The sequence below is a fragment of the Myotis nattereri genome (genome assembly GCF_964212035.1).
Source record: "Myotis nattereri genome assembly, chromosome: 21".
Taxonomy (NCBI): Eukaryota; Metazoa; Chordata; class Mammalia; order Chiroptera; family Vespertilionidae; genus Myotis; species Myotis nattereri.
In genome coordinates, this window is record NC_138097.1 from 17785882 (window position 1) to 17804860 (window position 18979).

Below are 18979 nucleotides of genomic sequence, written 5' to 3' on the forward strand. Positions count from 1 at the left end.
TGGCCAAGAGCATATAAAACGATGCCCAACCACACCCATCTTGATGATGAAGTAATTACAGCTATCGACTAATAATTACAAATAGTGATGAAGCAAATACACGTGTGTGCACACAGATAGGCACACACACAAGGAAACAAATCTACCATGGGTTGTCATTTTTCACCTATTAGATTAAGAGGTACCAAGTGTGGAGAAATTTGGACTCCTGGTATGTTACCCTGGGAAATAGGTATTGGATGGAAATTAGCACATTTTGACTCCCAATTTTAGTCTTAGAAATTTTACCTATAGGATGTAATAGGTATTGTTCAAAAATGTGTGTAAACTCAAGGGTACACCCCACAGCCTTCGTTATACTTGTGAACTTGTGAGTAACCTGTTAATCCCGTTGCTATGCTTGGAGACTTAGTGACGAGTCATTTATCCAATTGGCTTGTATCCAGTTACTTAATAGTAATGTGTGTTCAAAGTAATTGATATGAAAATCCAGGTGTGTTTTTTCTTTTTCAAAAGCTTATTTTCCCACCAGTGATTGAGTTACTGTGTTTCAGGCTTCAACATTGTGTTTTGTTCATGTGAAATGATATATGTATGCGCTTCTTCGGATATGGTCAATAAACTAACTTTATAGGAAGAACATTCAAAAATGGCGATAGTTTGAGTTCTGGTCATTTTTTACTGTTCTATTTGTGGGAGTGATGTGTGCCGTTTCAAAAATATGTATTTCAATCACATAGATAGCACTTAATTGAGTTCTTAGATGTACCACATGCTGAGATAAACACTATTTCATGGATTACCTCATTGAATACTTATAATCACCATTATCCCTTTTTTTAAAAAAAATAGAGGTTAAGTTTGAGGTTGGGTTTGACGATGTACTTCGCCCTGTTAGCCACAACTGACTACAACCCACCTAACGTCACAACCTCTGGAAGGTGATAATGAAAAATACTACTATTTTGCTAAATCAGTGGCGTGAAACCACGCTTTGGGGAGAAACGCACATTTCCGAGGTCATGTTCGGTCTCCCTTTGCCTTTAGGGTCAGACCCCTGAGAATTCTCAAGTGCAGTCCCTCGGGCTAAGAGGTCTAAGTATTGAGATGTGCCGGGAACAGGAGAGAGACAGGAACGGGGCATTGATTTGTGCCCAATTTTGTGGCGTCCAGTTACAAAGAACAACCGCTACAGCTAGGGGGCGCCCGTGCTTAGGAAAAGGGCCCCTGGGCTCCTCAGGAGAACAGGCCATCGAGCACCGGGTGCCATGGGGACACAGGTCGAAGCCCAGGAGAAATGGCCAATAAGAGGAGTATCACTAAAGGGGAGAAAACCAACTTCGGAATAGACACGATGACGCAATGCCAGCGCCAGTACTGCAGATAGCGAGGGGCGTGCCCCCACCCTAGTGACACAACTTCCATGTCGTCATCTGTAGGAATATTTTTCCGATGGTGCTTTATGACCACGCGGTCTGGGATTCCCTAGCCCCTTGGTGTATGTTTTCCATAATTATTCAACACCCCCCGCCCCCCGTCCCCGTCCCCAGTGCTCTGTCTTCATTCCAGCACTTTTCTGAACGTAACATGTTGCGCCTTGCAAGGACAATGAATGGGGAAGTCTGATCCAGCAGGTGAAGTGTTGGCCCCCATGATCACCAGGGAATCCAGAGGTAAGTTTCACCCCATGATATTTAGACACTTGACGGGTTTATATACGTCAGGAAGGTGCTGCCACTAACTCCTTTTTATCTCCTGTTCTTCTGAGGGACATGAACGATAGGAGAAGCTCACAGTGTCTTATCTAGAGAAAGCCGAAGGAGGAAGAGAAGAACCGGAGAGAGCAGTCGTGATGGGTCAGGTGACATCGGGCCAGGAGGAGTGACGGGTTCCAAGCCGTGCGCCAGCTCTGGCTTTGAATTTGGAGCAATCTAGGCACGTTTGGACGCGATGATGAAACTCTTCAAGGACGAGGCAACTGGTGAGATATTGACAATGTTGCTAAATGAACATAGGAATAATGAATGGATAAACAGGGTCAAAAGTCAAGTTCTTGACAACAGAATGCTAGTCAGCATCATGGCAAGATACTAAAAATGAACATTTGACAATAATCACAATAGTTGCTTCCGCCAGGAACCATCCAAAGAGGGAACACCTTTTTGTTTTTATTGATGGCAGAGAGAGAGGGAGAGAGAAACGCCGATTGGCTGTCTCCTGCACGCCCCCCTTACTGGGGAAGGAGCCCAAAACCTCTTGGTTCATGGGTGACCTCTTGGCTCAACCAACTGAGCCACACTGGCCTGGCGGGATCTTCATTCTTGACTCTTTCCTTTGTTAAATAAAAACCTGGAACGTGGAACTGAGAAGGGTGCGGAACGCCTCCTGGGTGTTGTGGGGAAAGTAGAAAGCCCAGGCACGCGTGTGCTACTTACTGGCGATAGACTACATGTTGTTAGTGCTTTGTTGTCTTTACTGTCGAGTATTTTCCGAGATTATATTTTTTGTTTGTTTTCTTCTGTTTCTTTTGCATTCAGACGGGCTGAGTGAGGTCCTCCACTTCAGCAAATGGAGGTGAGGGGCGCACCCGGATCCTCTGAGATGCCGGTCACGGGCTCCAGGCCACGTCTGCAGGTGTGTGCATCTTTCCAGTGGTTCCCTGGGTCTTACCTTAATAATGTACCCTTTCTGTAGCGATTGTCTTCACCCTCGTTTCTGAATGTGAATTTTTAGTTTATTTTTTGTTCATCCTCACCCGAGGATATTTTTTCCATTGATTTTTTTAGGTAGAGTGGAAGAGAGAGGGAAAGACGCAGAGAACCATAACCTGTGTGGCTCAGTGGATAGAGCCTCAGCCTGCGGACTGAAGGGTCCCAGGTTCGATTCCGGCCAAGGGCACATGCCCAGGTTGCGGGCTCGATCCCCAGTAGGGGGCGTGCAGGAGGCAGCCGATCAATGACTCTCTCTCTCATCATGGATGTTTCTATCTCTCTCTCCCTCTCCCTTTCTCTCTGAAATCAATAAAAATATATATATTTTTAAAAAGACAGAAACATCAATGTGAGGTGAGGGAAACACATCAATTGATTGCCTCCTGCAGGTGCCCAACCAGGGCCTGGGCTGCCTGCAACCAACGTACGTGCCCTGGACGTGAGTCTAATCTGGAACCCTTTGATCCGCAGACCAACACTCTATCCACTGAGCCAAACTAGTTAGGGCTAAATTTTTATTTTGTATGAGTATTGAGTAGACTGACAAGTGTAAAGTTTTAGGAAATTGTTGATTTTTTTTTTTTTACACAATTCTGGATTGCAGTGAAATATCCTTTTGTGAGAATAAGCTATGTTTGGGAGTTTTCCTAACAGATTCTTAGGTTTCAGAATGTTGACCCATGACTTAAGAGCATATGGTCAGATTCATACATCATGATGAATCATTGATACTCTTCTCATCACTGAGATTTGACTTTAATTAGTTAAAAAAATTATTTTTATTTATTTTTTAAAATATATTTTTATTGATTTCAGAGAGGAAGGGAGAGGGAGAGAGAGATGGAAACATCAATGATGAGAGAATCATGGATCGGCTGCCTCTTGCACGCCCCCTTACTGGGGATCGAGCCCTGCGCAACCCTGGCATGTGCCGTTGACTGGAATCAAACCCAGGACCCTTCAGTTCGCAGGCTGACGCTCTATCCACTGAGCATAACCAGCCAGGACAATTATTTTATTTTTAAATTGAATTTATTGGATTGACATGAGTTCTTTGGATGTGGAAAATTATATGTTAAATTTATGAGATCCTTCTAATGTCCAGAAGATTTTAAATGAAACCCACAAAGCCTTTCATTTTTCCTTAAAACAAACAAACAAAAATTCAATATTCCATATTGGGGCCTCACGAAGATCAGTCACATGTGTTCATCAAGTAGAGAGATCAGGAGATTTCATAGGTTTGCTCCTTAATCATTATTTGTTGCTCATGTTACTAACATTACAACTTACATCAGTAAGAATTAAGTCTGTCTATTTCTTGGCAGGATATTTTGTGACCTGAGGCTTGGTTTTCAATATTTTAGGAATAGACAAACTGAGTTTTTCTCACCCACTGTTACTTGACAATCTGGGTACCTTTACCAACTGTGCTTGGGATTTCTCTACACTTCCCAGGTGCAGTGGCCGCCCACGGCTCCCCATCAGCTGTGAAGAGACCACCTTCCTCTCCTTTGATGACGGGCGGCGTGCGGGAGTCCTGGAACCCTTGTGTCCTGGGTGTGCACCCGGCCTGTGGATCCCGCAGGAAGGTGAGCGTCCTCTTTCCCACAATCTCTCATTTGCTTGGGGAGTTTGTCGATGTGCTCGAGGCAGCCTGTCCACGTGTCCACAGTGGCCTGTGGGGTTGAGCTTCAAGAGTGGATGGACTGTCCCTCTTGCTTTCGGACCCTGAGGTCATTGGCTCACGAGGTGAGCTGCCTCAGCAGCCTCACCTAGACTTCTGGCTTCACAGAATGTGCTGGGATCGATGATGATTCCCCCAAAAAAAACCAAACCAACATTCCTTGGGCTGAACAAAATGAGTGAGAACTACAACCGTCGTCGTTCTCATCGGTACCTGAGGTCCAGCACGTTCAGAGCCTCGGGGACAGGAGGAGTGAGGGACAGCGTCCCCTTGTCACTCTCATGCAGGCACCACCTAGATTGTTGGCACAGCTGCCTACCTGCCCACCTCATGGTGCCTCATACACCTGTAATCACTGGTCAGGGATAGAGGTACCTGATAGACAGGTGTTACCTGGGGAGAATGTTGGCCTCGATATTGTCACCTGGTTCCATTTCTCAACTGTGCATGTGATTTCTCTACACTTCCCAGGTGGACTGGCTGTGCGAGACTCTGCATCAGCCATGAAGAGAAGATAATCCTTTCCTTTGATGATGGGAGGTGTGTGGGCGTCCTGGAAGATGTGTGTCCCTGGGTGTGCACCCTGCCTGTGGATCCCTCAGGAAGGTAAGCATTCCTCTCTACCAGTCCCAGCATCACTGTAGAGGTACTAGACCTGCTAGGCCCGTCCATGAATCCCCAGTAGGTTCCCTCCAAGAATGGACTGAGTGTCCCCCTTGTTCCCTGGCTTGGTTGTGTATGTCCAGGCCACTAGATGGCGCTGATGCCAATGGCTCACTAGGTGAGCCATCCAGCCTGCCTCACTACTATGACCTGCACCCCAGAACGTGCTGGGATCGATGATGACTCCCTCAAAAAAAAAGCCAGCCAAACCAACATTCCTTGGAAAAGCTGAACAAAATGAGTGAGAACTACACCCGTCGTCGTTCTCATCGGTACCTGAGGTCCAGCACGTTCCGTATCCCAGGCACAGGAGTGAGGGACAGCTTCCCTTGTCACACTCATCAGCCACCTCCCAAGGTGTCAGCGGCATACCTGCCCACCTCATGGTGTCACCCTTGCACCCAGTCACTCCTAAGGGATAGAGGGACTTGATAGACAGGTGCACAGCTTACCTGGGGAGAGGTTGGCCTGGATATTGTTACCTGGGTCCATTTCTCAAATGTGCATGGGATTTCTGTGCACTTCCCAGGTGCAGTGGCCGCCCACGGCTCCCCATCAGCTGTGAAGAGACCACCTTCCTCTCCTTTGATGACGGGCGGCGTGCGGGAGTCCTGGAACCCGTGTGTCCTGGGTGTGCACCCGGCCTGTGGATCCCGCAGGAAGGTGAGCGTCCTCTTTCCCACAATCTCTCATTTGCTTGGGGAGTTTGTCGATGTGCTAGAGGCAGCCTGTCCACGTGTCCACAGTGGCCTGTGGGGTTGAGCTTCAAGAGTGGATGGACTGTCCCTCTTGCTTTTGGACCCTGAGGTCATTGGCTCACGAGGTGAGCTGCCTCGGCAGCCTCACCTAGACTTCTGGCTTCACAGAACGTGCTGGGATCGATGATGATTCCCCCAAAAAAAACCAAACCAACATTCCTTGGGCTGAACAAAATGAGTGAGAACTACAACCGTCGTCGTTCTCATCGGTACCTGAGGTCCAGCACGTTCAGAGCCCCAGGGACAGGAGTGAGGGACAGCGTCCCCTTGTCACTCTCATGCAGGCACCACCTAGAGTGTGAGCAGAGTTACCTACCTGCCCACCTCATGGTGCCTCATACACTGGTCAGGGATAGAGGGACTTGATAGATAGGTCTTACCTGGGAAGAATGTAGGCCTGGATATGGTTAACTGGGTCCATTTCTCAACTGTGCATGTGGTCTTTGTACACTTCCCAGGTGGAGTGGTCCTTGTAGACTCGCGATCAGTAATGAAGACATGACCTTCCTTTCCGTTGTTGATGGGTGGCTTGCAGGAGTCCTAGAAGCTGAGTGTCCCTGGGTGTGCACGCTGCCTGTGGATCCCTGAGGAAGGTAAGCATTTTCCTGCTCCAAGTGGAGAAATTAATTTTCTGATTTGGGGAGTTGCTAGAGTCACAGGTTTGGGTGTTGGAATGGCACACGGGGTTTCCCTCCAACAAGTCACTGAGTATTCCTCCTGCTCAATGTTGGGATCTGCATCCCACAGGCCCCTGGAGGACTCTGAGGTCACTGCCTCACCCAGTGAGCCGTAACACCGGCCTTGCTCACATTTTAGCACGTGCTCAGATTGATGATGACCCCAAAAATGCATTCCTTGGAAAGCTGAACAAAGTGAGTGAGAACTCATACTGTCGTCGTTCTCATCAAAAATTGAGGTCCAGCATATTGAATGCCACAGGGACAGGAGGAGTGAGGGACAGCTTCCCCTTGTCACACTCTAGGTCCTAGAGTGTCGGCACAGCTGCCTACCTGCCCAACCTCATGGTATATCACATGCGCCTGGAGTCACAGGTCAGGAATAGAGATACTTGATAGGTCTTACCTGGGGAGTATGTTGACATGGATATTGTCACCTGGGTCCATTTCTCAACTGTGCATGTGATTTCTCTACACTTCCCAGGTGTAGTGGCCGTGTAGACTCTGTATCAGGCATGAAGAGAAGACCATGCTTTCCTTTGATGATGGGCGGCGTGCGGGAGTCCTGGAAGCCGTGTGTCCTGGGTGTGCACCCCGCCTGTGGATCCCGCAGGAAGGTAAGCATTCCTCTTTCCCACAATCTGTCATTTGCTTGGGGAGTTTGTCGATGTGCTAGAGGCAGCCTGTCCACGTGTCCACAGTGGCCTGTGGGGTTGAGCTTCAAGAGTGGATGGACTGTCCCTCTTGCTTTCGGACCCTGAGGTCATTGGCTCACGAGGTGAGCTGCCTCGGCAGCCTCACCTAGACTTCTGGCTTCACAGAACGTGCTGGGATCGATGATGATTCCCCCCAAAAAACCCAAACCAACATTCCTTGGGCTGAACAAAATGAGTGAGAACTACAACCGTCGTCGTTCTCATCGGTACCTGAGGTCCAGCACGTTCAGAGCCCCAGGGACAGGAGGAGTGAGGGACAGCTTCCCTTGTCACTGTCATGCAGGCACCACCTAGAGTGTTGGCAATGCTGCCTACCTGGCTAACCTCATGGTACACACACACCTGCAAGTCATTGGTCAGGGATAGAGGAACCTGATAGACAGGTCTTACCTGGGGAGAATGTAGGCCTAGATGTGGTTACCTGGGTCCATTTCTCAATTGGCCATGTGGTTTTTGTACACTTCCCAGGAGGAGTGGCCATGTAGACTCACCGTCAGCAATGAAGACATGACCTTCCTTTCCTTTGTTGACGGATGTGATGGGGGAGTCCTGGAAGTCGAGGATCGCTGAGGAAGGTAAGCATTTCCGTGCTCCAAGTGGAGAAATCAGTTTTCTGATTTGGGGAGTTGGAATGGCACACGGGGTTTCCCTCCAAAAGTGGATTGAGTATTCCTCTAGCTCAGTGTTGGGATCTGCATCCCGCAGGCCCCTGGAGGACTCTGGGGTCCCTGCCTCACCCAATGAGCCAAAACACCACCCTAAGATTTTAGAATGTAGTTAGATCGATGATGACGCCAAAGATGCATTCCTTGAAAAGCGGAACAAAATGAGAACTCATACCGTCGTTGTTCTCATCAGTAACTTAGGTCCAGCACGTTCAGAGCCCAAGGGACAGGAGTGAGGGACAGCTTCCCCTTGTCACACTCATGCAGGCCCTCCCAGGGCATCAGCCCAGCTGCCAACCTACCCACCTCATGGTGTCACACACTCCTATCATCACCACTAAGGGATAGAGGGATGCAGGACAGGTGCAGGCTGTACCTGGGGAAAGGTTGGTGTGGATCATGTGACCTAAGAGCCTGAATGAGTTTCTCAAATGTGCATGTGGTTTCTCCTCACTCCCCAGGTCGCGTCGTCACAAAAGGACTGTCTTCCACCTGGAAGAAACCACCTTGCTCTCCACCTGGGGATTGGACATGGGCGGGTCCTGCAAGAAGTGTTGCCCGGTTCTGCCTCATGCCCCCGGGGCACTCAGGAAGGTAAGCCTTTCTCTGTCCCAAGGTCAACCAATTGGAACCCTTTGTCTGAGCGAAGGCCCTATGTCCAGAACGTGCTGGGATCGATGATGACTTCCTCCAAAAAAAAACCCAAACCAACATTCCTTGGAAAAGCTGAACAAAATGAGTGAGAACTACACCCGTCGTCGTTCTCATCGGTAACTGAGGTCCAGCAAGTTCCGTACCCCAGGGACAGGAGTGAGGGACAGCTTCCCTTGTCACACTCATGCAGACCCTCCCATTGTTTCAGCATCAGAGATGATTTTTTTGGTGTTGGTTGCCCTTTCTTAAAAAATATTTATTTATTAATTTCAGAGAGGAAGAGAGAAAGAGAGAAAGAAACATCAATGATGAGAGACAATCATTGATTGGTTGCCTCCTGCAAACCCCCTACTGGGGATCGAGCCCACAGTATGCCCATGTGCTCGCTCGAACCCTGACCTCGCTCAACCACTGAACTACACCAGCCTGCCTGCAAGGCTTCCTTTTTCCCATCCAGGGGCCTCGCTCCCCCCCCCAAGTGCATCCATATTTGTAACCCACCCGCACACAGGAAGTCACACCTGCCCTCACTCGTGCCTCAGGGACAGGCCTAGGGGACAATCAGATGAAGGCCCACCAAGGAAAGAAGAGGGCAGCGATTTTACCTGACGACCTGGGCACATGACTCAAATGCCCCTGTGATTTGTGTCCACTTCTCAGGTGCAGCCCCAGCGCCAGGGTCTGCATTGGCCAAGATGAGAAGCCAGTTCTCTGCCTGGATGGCCCGAGTCCCAGGGAGTCACTGAGGAAGGGGCCTGAGCGGGCGCGGAGCCAGGAATCCCCAGGAAGGTAAGCGATGCTCTGCTTCTTGCTCAGCCATTAGCTTGTGAGTTTGGAGCTGTGGAGGCGGCTTGTTTGGGTGTCCCGATGGCACAAGGAGTTTCCCTCTGACATGGACTGAGTGTTCCTTGCTCAGTGGTGGGACCTAGTCCTCCAGGCCCTGAAGGACTCTGAGGTCATTGCCGCACCTAGTATGACACCTTCCAGCAGCTCCATTTTGTAGAACGTGCTGGGATCGATGATGATTCCCCCCAAAAAAACCAAACCAACATTCCTTGGAGCTGAACAAAATGAGTGAGAACTCCAACCGTCGTCGTTCTCATCGGTTACTGAGGTCCAGCACATTCCGTATCCCAGGGACAGGAGTGAGGGACAGCTTCCCTTGTCACACTCGTGCAGGCCCTCCCAGTTTTCAGCATCAGAGCGAATTTTCTTGGAGTCAGTTGCCTCTTTTTAAAATATATTTTCTTTTTATTTTCAGAGAGGATGGGAGAGGGAGAGAGAGAGATAAAAACATCAATGATGAGAGAGACTTATTGATTGTCTGCCTCCTGCACGCCCACTACTCGCAAACAAGCCTGCAACCTGGGCATGTGCCCTAACTGGGAATTGAACCCTGACCTCCTGGTTCATTGGTCGATGCTGGACCACTGAGCCACACCAGCCTGCCCACAGGGCTTCATTTTTAACACATTGTTTGCGGGTAGTTTTTATCGCGCCCTAACAGGTGGCGCCGGCCATTTTTGCTAATTTTTTGCACAAATGGCAACGTTGACTAAAATTACAATAACTTTAGTTTACGTATTTATACGTTACCCGCATTGTACCGCTGGTCTATAAAAAACGTATTAATACGTGTTCCGCGCTCTACTACACTGGTAGAACGTATAAATACGTAAAACGTGTAAACACGTTTCACGCATACAATGTGTTAACATGGGGAGGCCTGTACCAACCACCTGAATCCATGTTTGCAACCCACCTGCACACTGGAAGTCACAGCTGCCCTCACTCGTGCCTCAGGGACAGGCCTAGGGACAATCAGATGAAGGCCCACGAAAGGGAAGAGGAGGGCAGGGATTTTACCTGACGACCTGGGCACATGACTCAAACGTCCCTGTGATTTGTGTCCACCTCTCAGGTGCAGCCCCAGCGCCAGAGCCTGGATCGGACAAGACTAGAAACCTGATGTCTGCCCAGATGGCCTAAATCCCCAGGAGTCACCGAGGAAGGGTGCCTGAGCGGGCACGGAGCACCGAACCCCCAGGAAGGTAAGCGATGCTCTGCTCCTCGCTCAGCCATTAGCTTGTGGGTTTGGAGCTGCTGGAGGCGGCTTGCTTGGGTGTCCCGATGGCACATGCGGTTTCCCTCCGACATGGACTGAGTGTTCCTTGCTCAGTGGTAGGACCTGGTCCTGCAGGCCCTGGCGGACTCCGAGGTCATTGCCGCACCCAGTATGACACCTTCCAGCAGCTCCATCTTTTAGAATGTGCTGGGATCGATGATGATTCCCCCAAAAAAACCAAACCAACATTCCTTGGAGCTGAACAAAATGAGTGAGAACTACACCCGTCGTCGTTCTCATCGGTTACTGAGGTCCATCCAGCACGTTCCGTATCCTAGGCACAGGAGTAAGGGACAGCTTCCCTTGTCACACTCATGCAGGCACCTCCCAGTTTTCAGCATCAGAGAGCATTTTCTTAGAGTTAGGTGACTCGTTTTAAAATATATTATCTTTTTATTTTCAGAGTGGATGAGTGAGGGAGAGAGAGGGATAAACATCAATGATGAGAGAGAGTTATTGATTGTCTGCCTCCTGCACACCCAATACTCGCAAACAAGACTGTAACCTGGGCATGTGCCCTAACTGGGAATTGAACCCTGACCTCCTGGTTCATTGGTCGATGCTGGACCACTTAGCCACACCAGCCTGCCCACAGGGCTTCATTTTTAACATGGGGAGGCCCTTACCCAGCACGTGCATCCATATTTGCAACCCACCTGCACACAGGAAGTCACACCTTCCCTCACTCGTGCCTCAGGGACAGGTGTAGGCACAGTCAGATGAAGGCCCACGAAACGGAAGAGTAAGGCAGCGATTTTACCTGACGACCTGGGCACAGGACTCAAACGCCCCTGTGATTTGTGGCCACTTCTCAGGTGCAGCCTCAGCGCCAGGGTCTGCATCAGCCAAGACTAGAAGCCAGTCGTCTTCCAGGATGGCCCGAGTCTCAGGGAGTCCTCAAGGAAGGGGGCCTGAGTGGGTTGGAGCCGGGATCCCTAGGAAGGTAAGTGATGGTCTGCTCCTCACTGAGCTATTAGCTTGTGGGTTTGGAGCTGTGGAGGCGGCTTGTTTGGGTGTCCCAATGGCACACGGGGTTTCCCTCCGACATGGACTGAGTGTTCCTCGCTCAGTGGTGGGACCGGGTCCTGCAGGCCCAGGAGGACTCTGAGGTCATTGCCTCACCCAATGAGCCACCATTCGCCAGCTCCATTTTTTAGAATGTACTGGGATTGATGAGGATTCCCCCCAAAAAACCAAACCAACATTCCTTGGAGCTGAACAAAATGGGTGAGAACTCATACTGTCGTCGTTCTCATCGGTAACTGAGGTCCATCCAGCACGTTCAGAGCCCCAGGGACAGGAGTGAGGGACAGCTTCCCCTTGGCACACTTATGAAGGCACCCAGATGCCTACCTGCCCTGCTCATGGTGCCACTGATGCCTATCTCACCCCTACGGGATAGAGGGATGAAGGACAGGTGCAGGCTGTACCTGGGTAAAGAGTGGTGTGGTTCATGGGACCTGAAAAGCTGAATGAGTTTCTCAAATGTGCATGTGGTTTCCCTTCAGTTCCCAGGTGGCGCCATCATGAAAGGCCTGTCATCTGCCTGGACGGGACCACCTTACTCTCTACCTGGGGGTCGACGTGGGTGGGTCCGGGAAGAAGTGTTGCCCGGTTCTGCCTCATGCCCCCGGGGCGCTCAGGAAGGTAAGCCTTTCTCTGTCCCAAGGTCAGCCATTGGAACCGTGTGTCTGACCTAAGGCCCTGTGTCCAGAACGTGCTGGGATCGATGATGACTCCCTCCAAAAAAAAAAACCAAACCAACATTCCTTGGAAAAGCTGAACAAAATGAGTGAGAACTGCACCCGTCGTCGTTCTCATCGGTTACTGAGGTCCAGCACATTCCGTATCCCAGGGACAGGAGTGAGGGACAGCTTCCCTTGTCACACTCATGCAGGCCCTCCCAGTTTTCAGCATCAGAGCGCATTTTCTTAGAGTTAGGTGCCTCTTTTAAAATATATTTTGTTTTATTTTCAGAGAGGATATGAGAGGGAGAGAGAGAGGTAAAAATCAATGATGAGAGAGACTTATTGATTGTCTGCCTCCTGCACGCCCACTACTCGCAAACAAGACTGCAACCTGGGCATGTGCCCTAACTGGGAATTGAACCCTGACCTCATGGTTCATTGGTCGATGCTGGACCACTGAGCCACACCAGCCTGCCCAGAGGGCTTCATTTTTAACGTGGGGAAGTCTTTACCAACCACCTGCATCCATATTTGCAACCCACCTGCACACAGGAAGTCACACCTGCCCTCACTCGTGCCTCAGGGACAGGCCTAGGGAACAAACAGATTAAGGTCCATGAAAGGGAAGAGGAGGGCAGGGATTTTACCTGAGGACTTGGGCACATGTCTCAAACGACCCTGTGATTTGTGTCCACTTCTCAGGTGCAGACCCAATGCCAGGTTCTGTATCAGCCAAGACGAGAAGCCCGTTGTCTGCCTGGATGGCGTGAGTCCCCGGGAGTCAACGAGGAAGGGTGCCTGAGTCGGCGCGGATCCGGGATCCCCCAGGAAGGTAAGCGATGCTCTGCTCCTCGCTCAGCCATTAGCTTGTGAGTTTGGAGCTGCTGGAGGCGGCTTGTTTGGGTGTCCCGATGGCACACGGGGTTTCCCTCCGACATGGACTGAGTGTTCCTCGCTCAGTGGTGGGACCGGGTCCTGCAGGCCCAGGAGGACTCCGAGGCCATTGCCTCACCCAATGAGCCACCATCAGCCAGCTCCATTTTGTAGAACGTGCTGGGATCGATGATGATTCCCCCCAAAACAACCAAACCAACATTCCTTGGAGCTGAACAAAATGAGTGAGAACTACAACCGTCGTCGTTCTCATCGGTAACTGAGGTCCATCCAGCACGTTCAGAGCCCCAGGGACAGGAGTGAGGGACAGCTTCCCCTTGTCACACTCATCAGGCACCGACCAGGGCATCAGCCCAGCTGCCTACCTGCCCACCTCATGGTGTCTCCCACGCCCATCTCACCCCTAAGGGATAGAGGGATGAGGGACAGGTGCAGGCGGTACCTGGGGAAAGGTGGTGTGGATCATGTGACCTGAAAAGCTGAATGAGTTTCTCAAATTTGCATGCGGTTTTCCTTCACTCCCCAGGTCGCATCCTCATGAAATGTCTCTCATCTGCGTGGAAGAAACCGCCTTGCTCTCTACCTGGGCGTCGGACAGGGCAGGTTCTGGAAGAAGTGTTCCCCGGGTCTGCCTCATGCCCCCGGTGCGCTCAGGAAGGTAAGCCTTTCTCTGTCCCAAAGTCAACCTGTTGCAACCGTGTGTCTGGGCCAAGGCCCTGTGTCCAGAACGTGCTGGGATCGATGATGACTCCCTCCAAAAAAAAACCCAAACCAACATTCCTTGGAAAAGCTGAACAAAATGAGTGAGAACTACACCCGTCGTCGTTCTCATCGGTTACTGAGGTCCAGCACTCTCCATATCCCAGGGACAGGAGTGAGGGACAGCTTCCCTTGTCACACTCGTGCAGGCACCACCTAGGGCGTCCACATCTCAGCCTGTTCTCTCTGAGGGTCACAGGCCCCTCCACCAGGTTGGGTGGTCCTGAAGGAACGGTTCTGGTTGGTATGTGTGTGCTGTGTTGGTACGGTGGCCCTCGGGCACCTCCTCTGGAGTACTTTGGAGGGTGTGGCCGGGGCCTTGCCCCAGGGACTCATGGTGTGTGTCGATCTGTGTTGGCCTTCTTTCGTTTGCCGTGGTAGCCCCTGCAGCTCTGATCTGGGTACCAAACGACAATACTCTCATGGCTCCTGATTAGGCCCCATTTCCCTGCTGGTAGCGATAGCTGTTCTGGCCTATGGACTTGGTGAGGAACAGTGAGTTCCCTGAGGTGTTTTGGGGGTACGTTGCTGATAGCTGGCCTTGGTGCTGCAGTTGTGACATCCTACGCGTAACACCCTCCCTTCGCCCGCATGCATGTGGTCTGCTGGGCTCCCAGCTCTGAGGTGATGCTGCTGGTGTTTGATGGCGAGGACAGGGATGAAAGAGGAGGGCAGGTTGAGGTGGACTCCCTGTCCTTCCATGCCACGTACTGTCTCTGTTTGCTTTGAGGGAGGCCTTCTGCTTCCCATGGATTTGATTTCATTTTTTAAATATAGATTTACTAGGCCCGGTGCACTAAATTCGTGCACTCAGCATGGTGTCCCTCCTCCCAGCCTGCACTCTCTCACAGTCTGGGAGCCCTCAGGGGATGTTCCACTGAAGGCTTAGGCCCAATCCCTAAACTGGTTGTGGACATCCTTAGTGCTGCTGAAAAGGCGGGAAAGCCTCTCACCACCGCTGCTGTGCTCACCAGCCATGATCCTGGCTTCTGCCAGAGAGGCCCTACTCCTGTGGGAGTGCACTGACGACCAGGGGATAAATCCTGAGTTGAGCATCTGAGCCCTGTTGGTCAGTGTGCATCATAGCAAGTGGTTGAGCAGCCTTAACATATTTATTATTAGCATATTATGATTTGATTGGTTGAACGGACGATCTGATGACTGGACACTTAGCATATTTTTAGGGTTTTATTATATAGGATTGATTTCAGAGAGGATGGGAGACAGGTAGAAATATCAGTGATAAGGCAGAAACATGTATTAGTTGGCTGCCACTTGCATGCCCTCTACTGGGGATGGAGCCAGCAACCCCGGGCATGTGCCCTGACTGGGAATCGAACCATGATGACCTTCTGGTTCTTGGGTCAAGGCTCCACCCCTGAGCCAAAGGAGCCTTGCTGAGGATGCTACTTCTGAAAGACCCTGTAGGTGCTTCAAGGTTTCCTGGCAGGTTGGAGCCTGAGCTCTATGCCTGGGAACATGTGGTGTCCAGATGCGAATGTGGCCTTGCCCACGGGGCAGTGTTTACGGAGATAGCCGATGAGGACCACAGACAGCGGGTGCTCTCCCTTTGTACCCTGAGGGGCACTGGCTTGGTTTGCATGAAAGTTTGCCTGGCCCGATGTGGCTAGTCTCCTTATGGGAGGCTGCATACATGTAGCCCGTGTGTTCATGGTGCTCGTCTCTGTGTGGGTGGTTAGTTTCTGCTTCCACTCGTTTCTGGTACCTGTATTTGACCGGTGACCATTTTCAGGGACAAAATGTCCAAGTTGAGGGCCATGTAGGCTTCTGACATGTTCGTAGAACACGGGTGCTTTTTGTTATGACTTCGTGGGAAGTAAGAAATTGTGGTTTTGTTGTTTGTTGAACAAACAGTCGGTGTTTGATGGGAGGCAAGGGGCGTGTCCAGGATCCTGGGCACAGGGCTTCATGTTTCCCTTGAGGAGGTTGCTGCCCACAACACATGCGACCTATCAGCTGTCCGACCTGCACACATGGCGTCACACCGGCCGCTCATTTCTCAGGGAGAGAAACTGTGAGGGATGCACAGGCCCCGTAAGACGGGGGGGCAATTAGGTGGGTTCATTTCTGAGGCCCTGAGCACATGACTCAAACGACCCTGTGATTTGTGTCCACTTCTCAGGTGCAGCCCCAGCACCAGAGCCTGCATTGGCCAAGATGAGAAGCCCATTATCTGCCTGGATGGCCTGAGTCCCCAAAAGTCCCCGAGGAAGGGGCCTGAGTGGGCGCGGAGCCGGGATCCCCCAAGAAGGTAAGCGATGCTCTGCTCCTCGCTCAGCCATTAGCTTGTGGGTTTGGAGCTGCTGGAGGCGGCTTGTTTGGGTGTCCCGATGGCACACGGGGTTTCCCTCCGACATGGACTGAGTGTTCCTCGCTCTGTGGTGGGACCGGGTCCGGCAGGCCCAGGAGGACTCAGAGGTCATTGCCTCACCCAATGATCCACCATCCGCCAGCTCCATTTTTTAGAACGTGCTGGGATCGATGATGATTCCCCCCCAAAAACAAACCAACGTTCCTTAGAGCTGAACAAAATGAGTGAGAATTCATACCGTCGTCATTCTAGTCGGAAACTGAAGTCTAGCATCTTCATAGCCCCAGGGACAGGAGTGAGGGACAGCTTCCCCTTGTCACACTCATCAGGCACCGCCCAGGGCATCAGCCCGGCTGCCTACCTGCCCACCGCATGGTGTCACACACGCCCATCTCACCCCTCAGGGATTGAGGAATGAAGGACAGGTGCAGGCTGTACTGGGGAAAGGTGGTGTGGATCATGTGACCTGAGAAGCTGAATGAGTTTCTCAAATGTGCATGTGGTTTCCCTTCACTCCCCAGGTGGTGTCATCATGAAAGGCCTGTAATCTGCATGGACGGGACCACCTTGCTCTCTACCTGGGGGTCGGACGTGGGCGGGTCCTGGAAGAAGTGTTGCCCGGTTCTGCCTCATGCCCCCGGGGCGCTCAGGAAGGTAAGCCTTTCTCTGTCCCAAAGTCAACCTATTGGAACCGTGTGTCTGACCTAAGGCCCCGAGTCCAGAACGTGCTGGGATCGATGATGACTCCCTCCAAAAAAAAACCCAAACCAACATTCCTTGGAAAAGCTGAACAAAATGAGTGAGAACTGCACCCGTCGTCGTTCTCATCGGTTACTGAGGTCCAGCACATTCCGTATCCCAGGGACAGGAATGAGGGACAGCTTCCCTTGTCACACTCATGCAGGCCCTCCCAGTTTTCAGCATCAGAGCGCATTTTCTTGGTGTTAGTTGCATCGTTTTGAAATATATTTTGTTTTATTTTCCGAGAGGATGAGAGAGGGAGAGAGAGATAAACATCAATGATGAGAGAGACTTATTGATTGTCTGCCTCCTGCCCGCCCAATACTCGCAAACAAAACTGAAACCTGGGCTTATGCCCTAACTGGGAATTGAACCCTGACCTCATGGTTCATTGGTCGATGCTGGACCACTGAGCCACACCAGCCTGCCCTCAGGGCTTCATTTTTAACATGGGGAGGCTTGTACCAACCACCTGTTCCATATTTACAACCCACATGCACACAGGAAGTCACACCTGCCCTCACTCATGCCTCAGGGACAGGCCTAGGGAACAATCAGATGAAGGCCCACGAAAGGGAAGAGGAGGGCAGGGATTTTACCTGAGGACCTGGGCACAGGACTCAAAAGCCCCTGTGATTTGTGTCCACTTCTCAGGTGCAGCCCCAACGCCAGAGTCTGTATCAGCCAAGACGAGAAGCCCGATGTCTTCCTGGATGGCCTGAGTCCCCGGGAGTCCCCGAGGAACGGTTTCTGAGTGGGCGTGGACCCGGGATCCCCAGGAAGGTAAGCGATGCTCTGCTCCTCGCTCAGCCATTAGGTTGTGGGTTTGCAGCTGCTGGAGGCGGCTTGTTTGGGTGTCCCAATGGCACACGGGGTTTCCCTCTGACATGGACTGAGTGTTCCTCGCTCAGTGGTGGGACCTGGTCCTGCAGACCCAGGAGGACTCTGAGGTCATTGCCTCACCCAATGAGCCACCTTCCAGCAGCTCCATTTTGTAGAACGTGCTGGGATCGATGATGATTCCCCCCAAAAAAACCAAACCAACATTCCTTGGAGCTGAACAAAATGAGTGAGAACTACAACCGTCGTCGTTCTCATCGGTAACTGAGGTCCATCCAGCACGTTCAGAGCCCCAGGGACAGGAGTGATGGACAGCTTCCCCTTGTCACACTCATCAGGCACCTCCCAGGGCATCAGTCCAGCTGCCTACCTGCCCACCTCATGGTGTCACACACGCCCATCTCACCCCTAAGGGATAGAGGGATGAGGGACAGGTGCAGGCGGTACTTGGGGAAAGGGTGGTGTGGATCATGTGACCTGAAAAGCTGAATGAGTTTCTCAAATGTGCATGCGGTTTTTCTTCACTCCCCAGGTCGCATCCTCATGAAATGTCTCTCATCTGCGTGGAAGAAACCGCCTTGCTCTCTACCTGGGCGTCGGACAGGGCAGGTTCTGGAAGAAGTGTTGCCCCGGGTCTGCCTCATGCCCCCGGGGCCCTCAGGAAGGTAAGCCTTTCTCTGTCCCAAAGTCAACCTATTGGAACCCTGTGTCTGGGCCAAGGCCCTGTGTCCAGAACGTGCTGGGATCGATGATGACTCCCTCCAAAAAAAAACCCAAACCAACATTCCTTGGAAAAGCTGAACAAAATGAGTGAGAACTACACCCGTCGTCGTTCTCATCGGTTACTGAGGTCCAGCACTCTCCATATCCCAGGGACAGGAGTGAGGGACAGCTTCCCTTGTCACACTCGTGCAGGCACCACCTAGGGCGTCCACATCTCAGCCTGTTCTCTCTGAGGGTCACAGGCCCCTCCACCAGGTTGGGTGGTCCTGAAGGAACGGTTCTGGTTGGTATGTGTGTGCTGTGTTGGTACGGTGGCCCTCGGGCACCTCCTCTGGAGTAGTTTGGA

The 18979-nt window shown here is 51.4% G+C and overlaps 2 protein-coding genes across 2 annotated transcripts in view; both read left to right on the forward strand.

Annotated features, from left to right (window-relative positions):
* The first annotated feature begins 203 nt into the window (after positions 1-203).
* On the forward strand, positions 204-12400 carry LOC308535861 (uncharacterized protein). The gene is made up of 13 exons (XM_081114869.1): positions 204-1981; positions 2538-2634; positions 4170-4303; positions 4870-5004; positions 5591-5724; positions 6278-6412; positions 6981-7113; positions 7681-7787; positions 8339-8471; positions 9192-9320; positions 10453-10582; positions 11472-11599; positions 12165-12400. The coding sequence occupies exons 8-11, from the start codon at positions 7751-7753 to the stop codon at positions 10490-10492; spliced, it is 339 nt and encodes a 112-aa protein (XP_080970995.1). The 5' UTR covers positions 204-1981; positions 2538-2634; positions 4170-4303; positions 4870-5004; positions 5591-5724; positions 6278-6412; positions 6981-7113; positions 7681-7750; the 3' UTR covers positions 10493-10582; positions 11472-11599; positions 12165-12400.
* The window catches only part of LOC308535857 (uncharacterized protein), a 56381-nt gene continuing 49573 nt past the window's right edge, over positions 12172-18979 (forward strand). The window contains exons 1-7 of the mRNA XM_081114850.1: positions 12172-12303; positions 13047-13176; positions 13765-13896; positions 16141-16269; positions 16851-16983; positions 17725-17853; positions 18443-18575. The gene's annotated coding sequence lies outside the window, so the exon portion shown is untranslated. The remainder of the gene's footprint in view (positions 12304-13046; positions 13177-13764; positions 13897-16140; positions 16270-16850; positions 16984-17724; positions 17854-18442; positions 18576-18979) is intronic.

Excerpts from the sequence above, each read along its gene's own strand:
- LOC308535861 (XM_081114869.1), top strand. The coding sequence starts at position 7,751 with ATGGGGGAGTCCTGGAAGTCGAGGATCGCTGAGGAAG. Across the intron at positions 7,788-8,338 it reads GTCGAGGATCGCTGAGGAAG|GTCGCGTCGTCACAAAAGGA; the intron begins GTAAGCATTTCC and ends CTCACTCCCCAG. Across the intron at positions 8,472-9,191 it reads CCCCCGGGGCACTCAGGAAG|GTGCAGCCCCAGCGCCAGGG; the intron begins GTAAGCCTTTCT and ends TCCACTTCTCAG.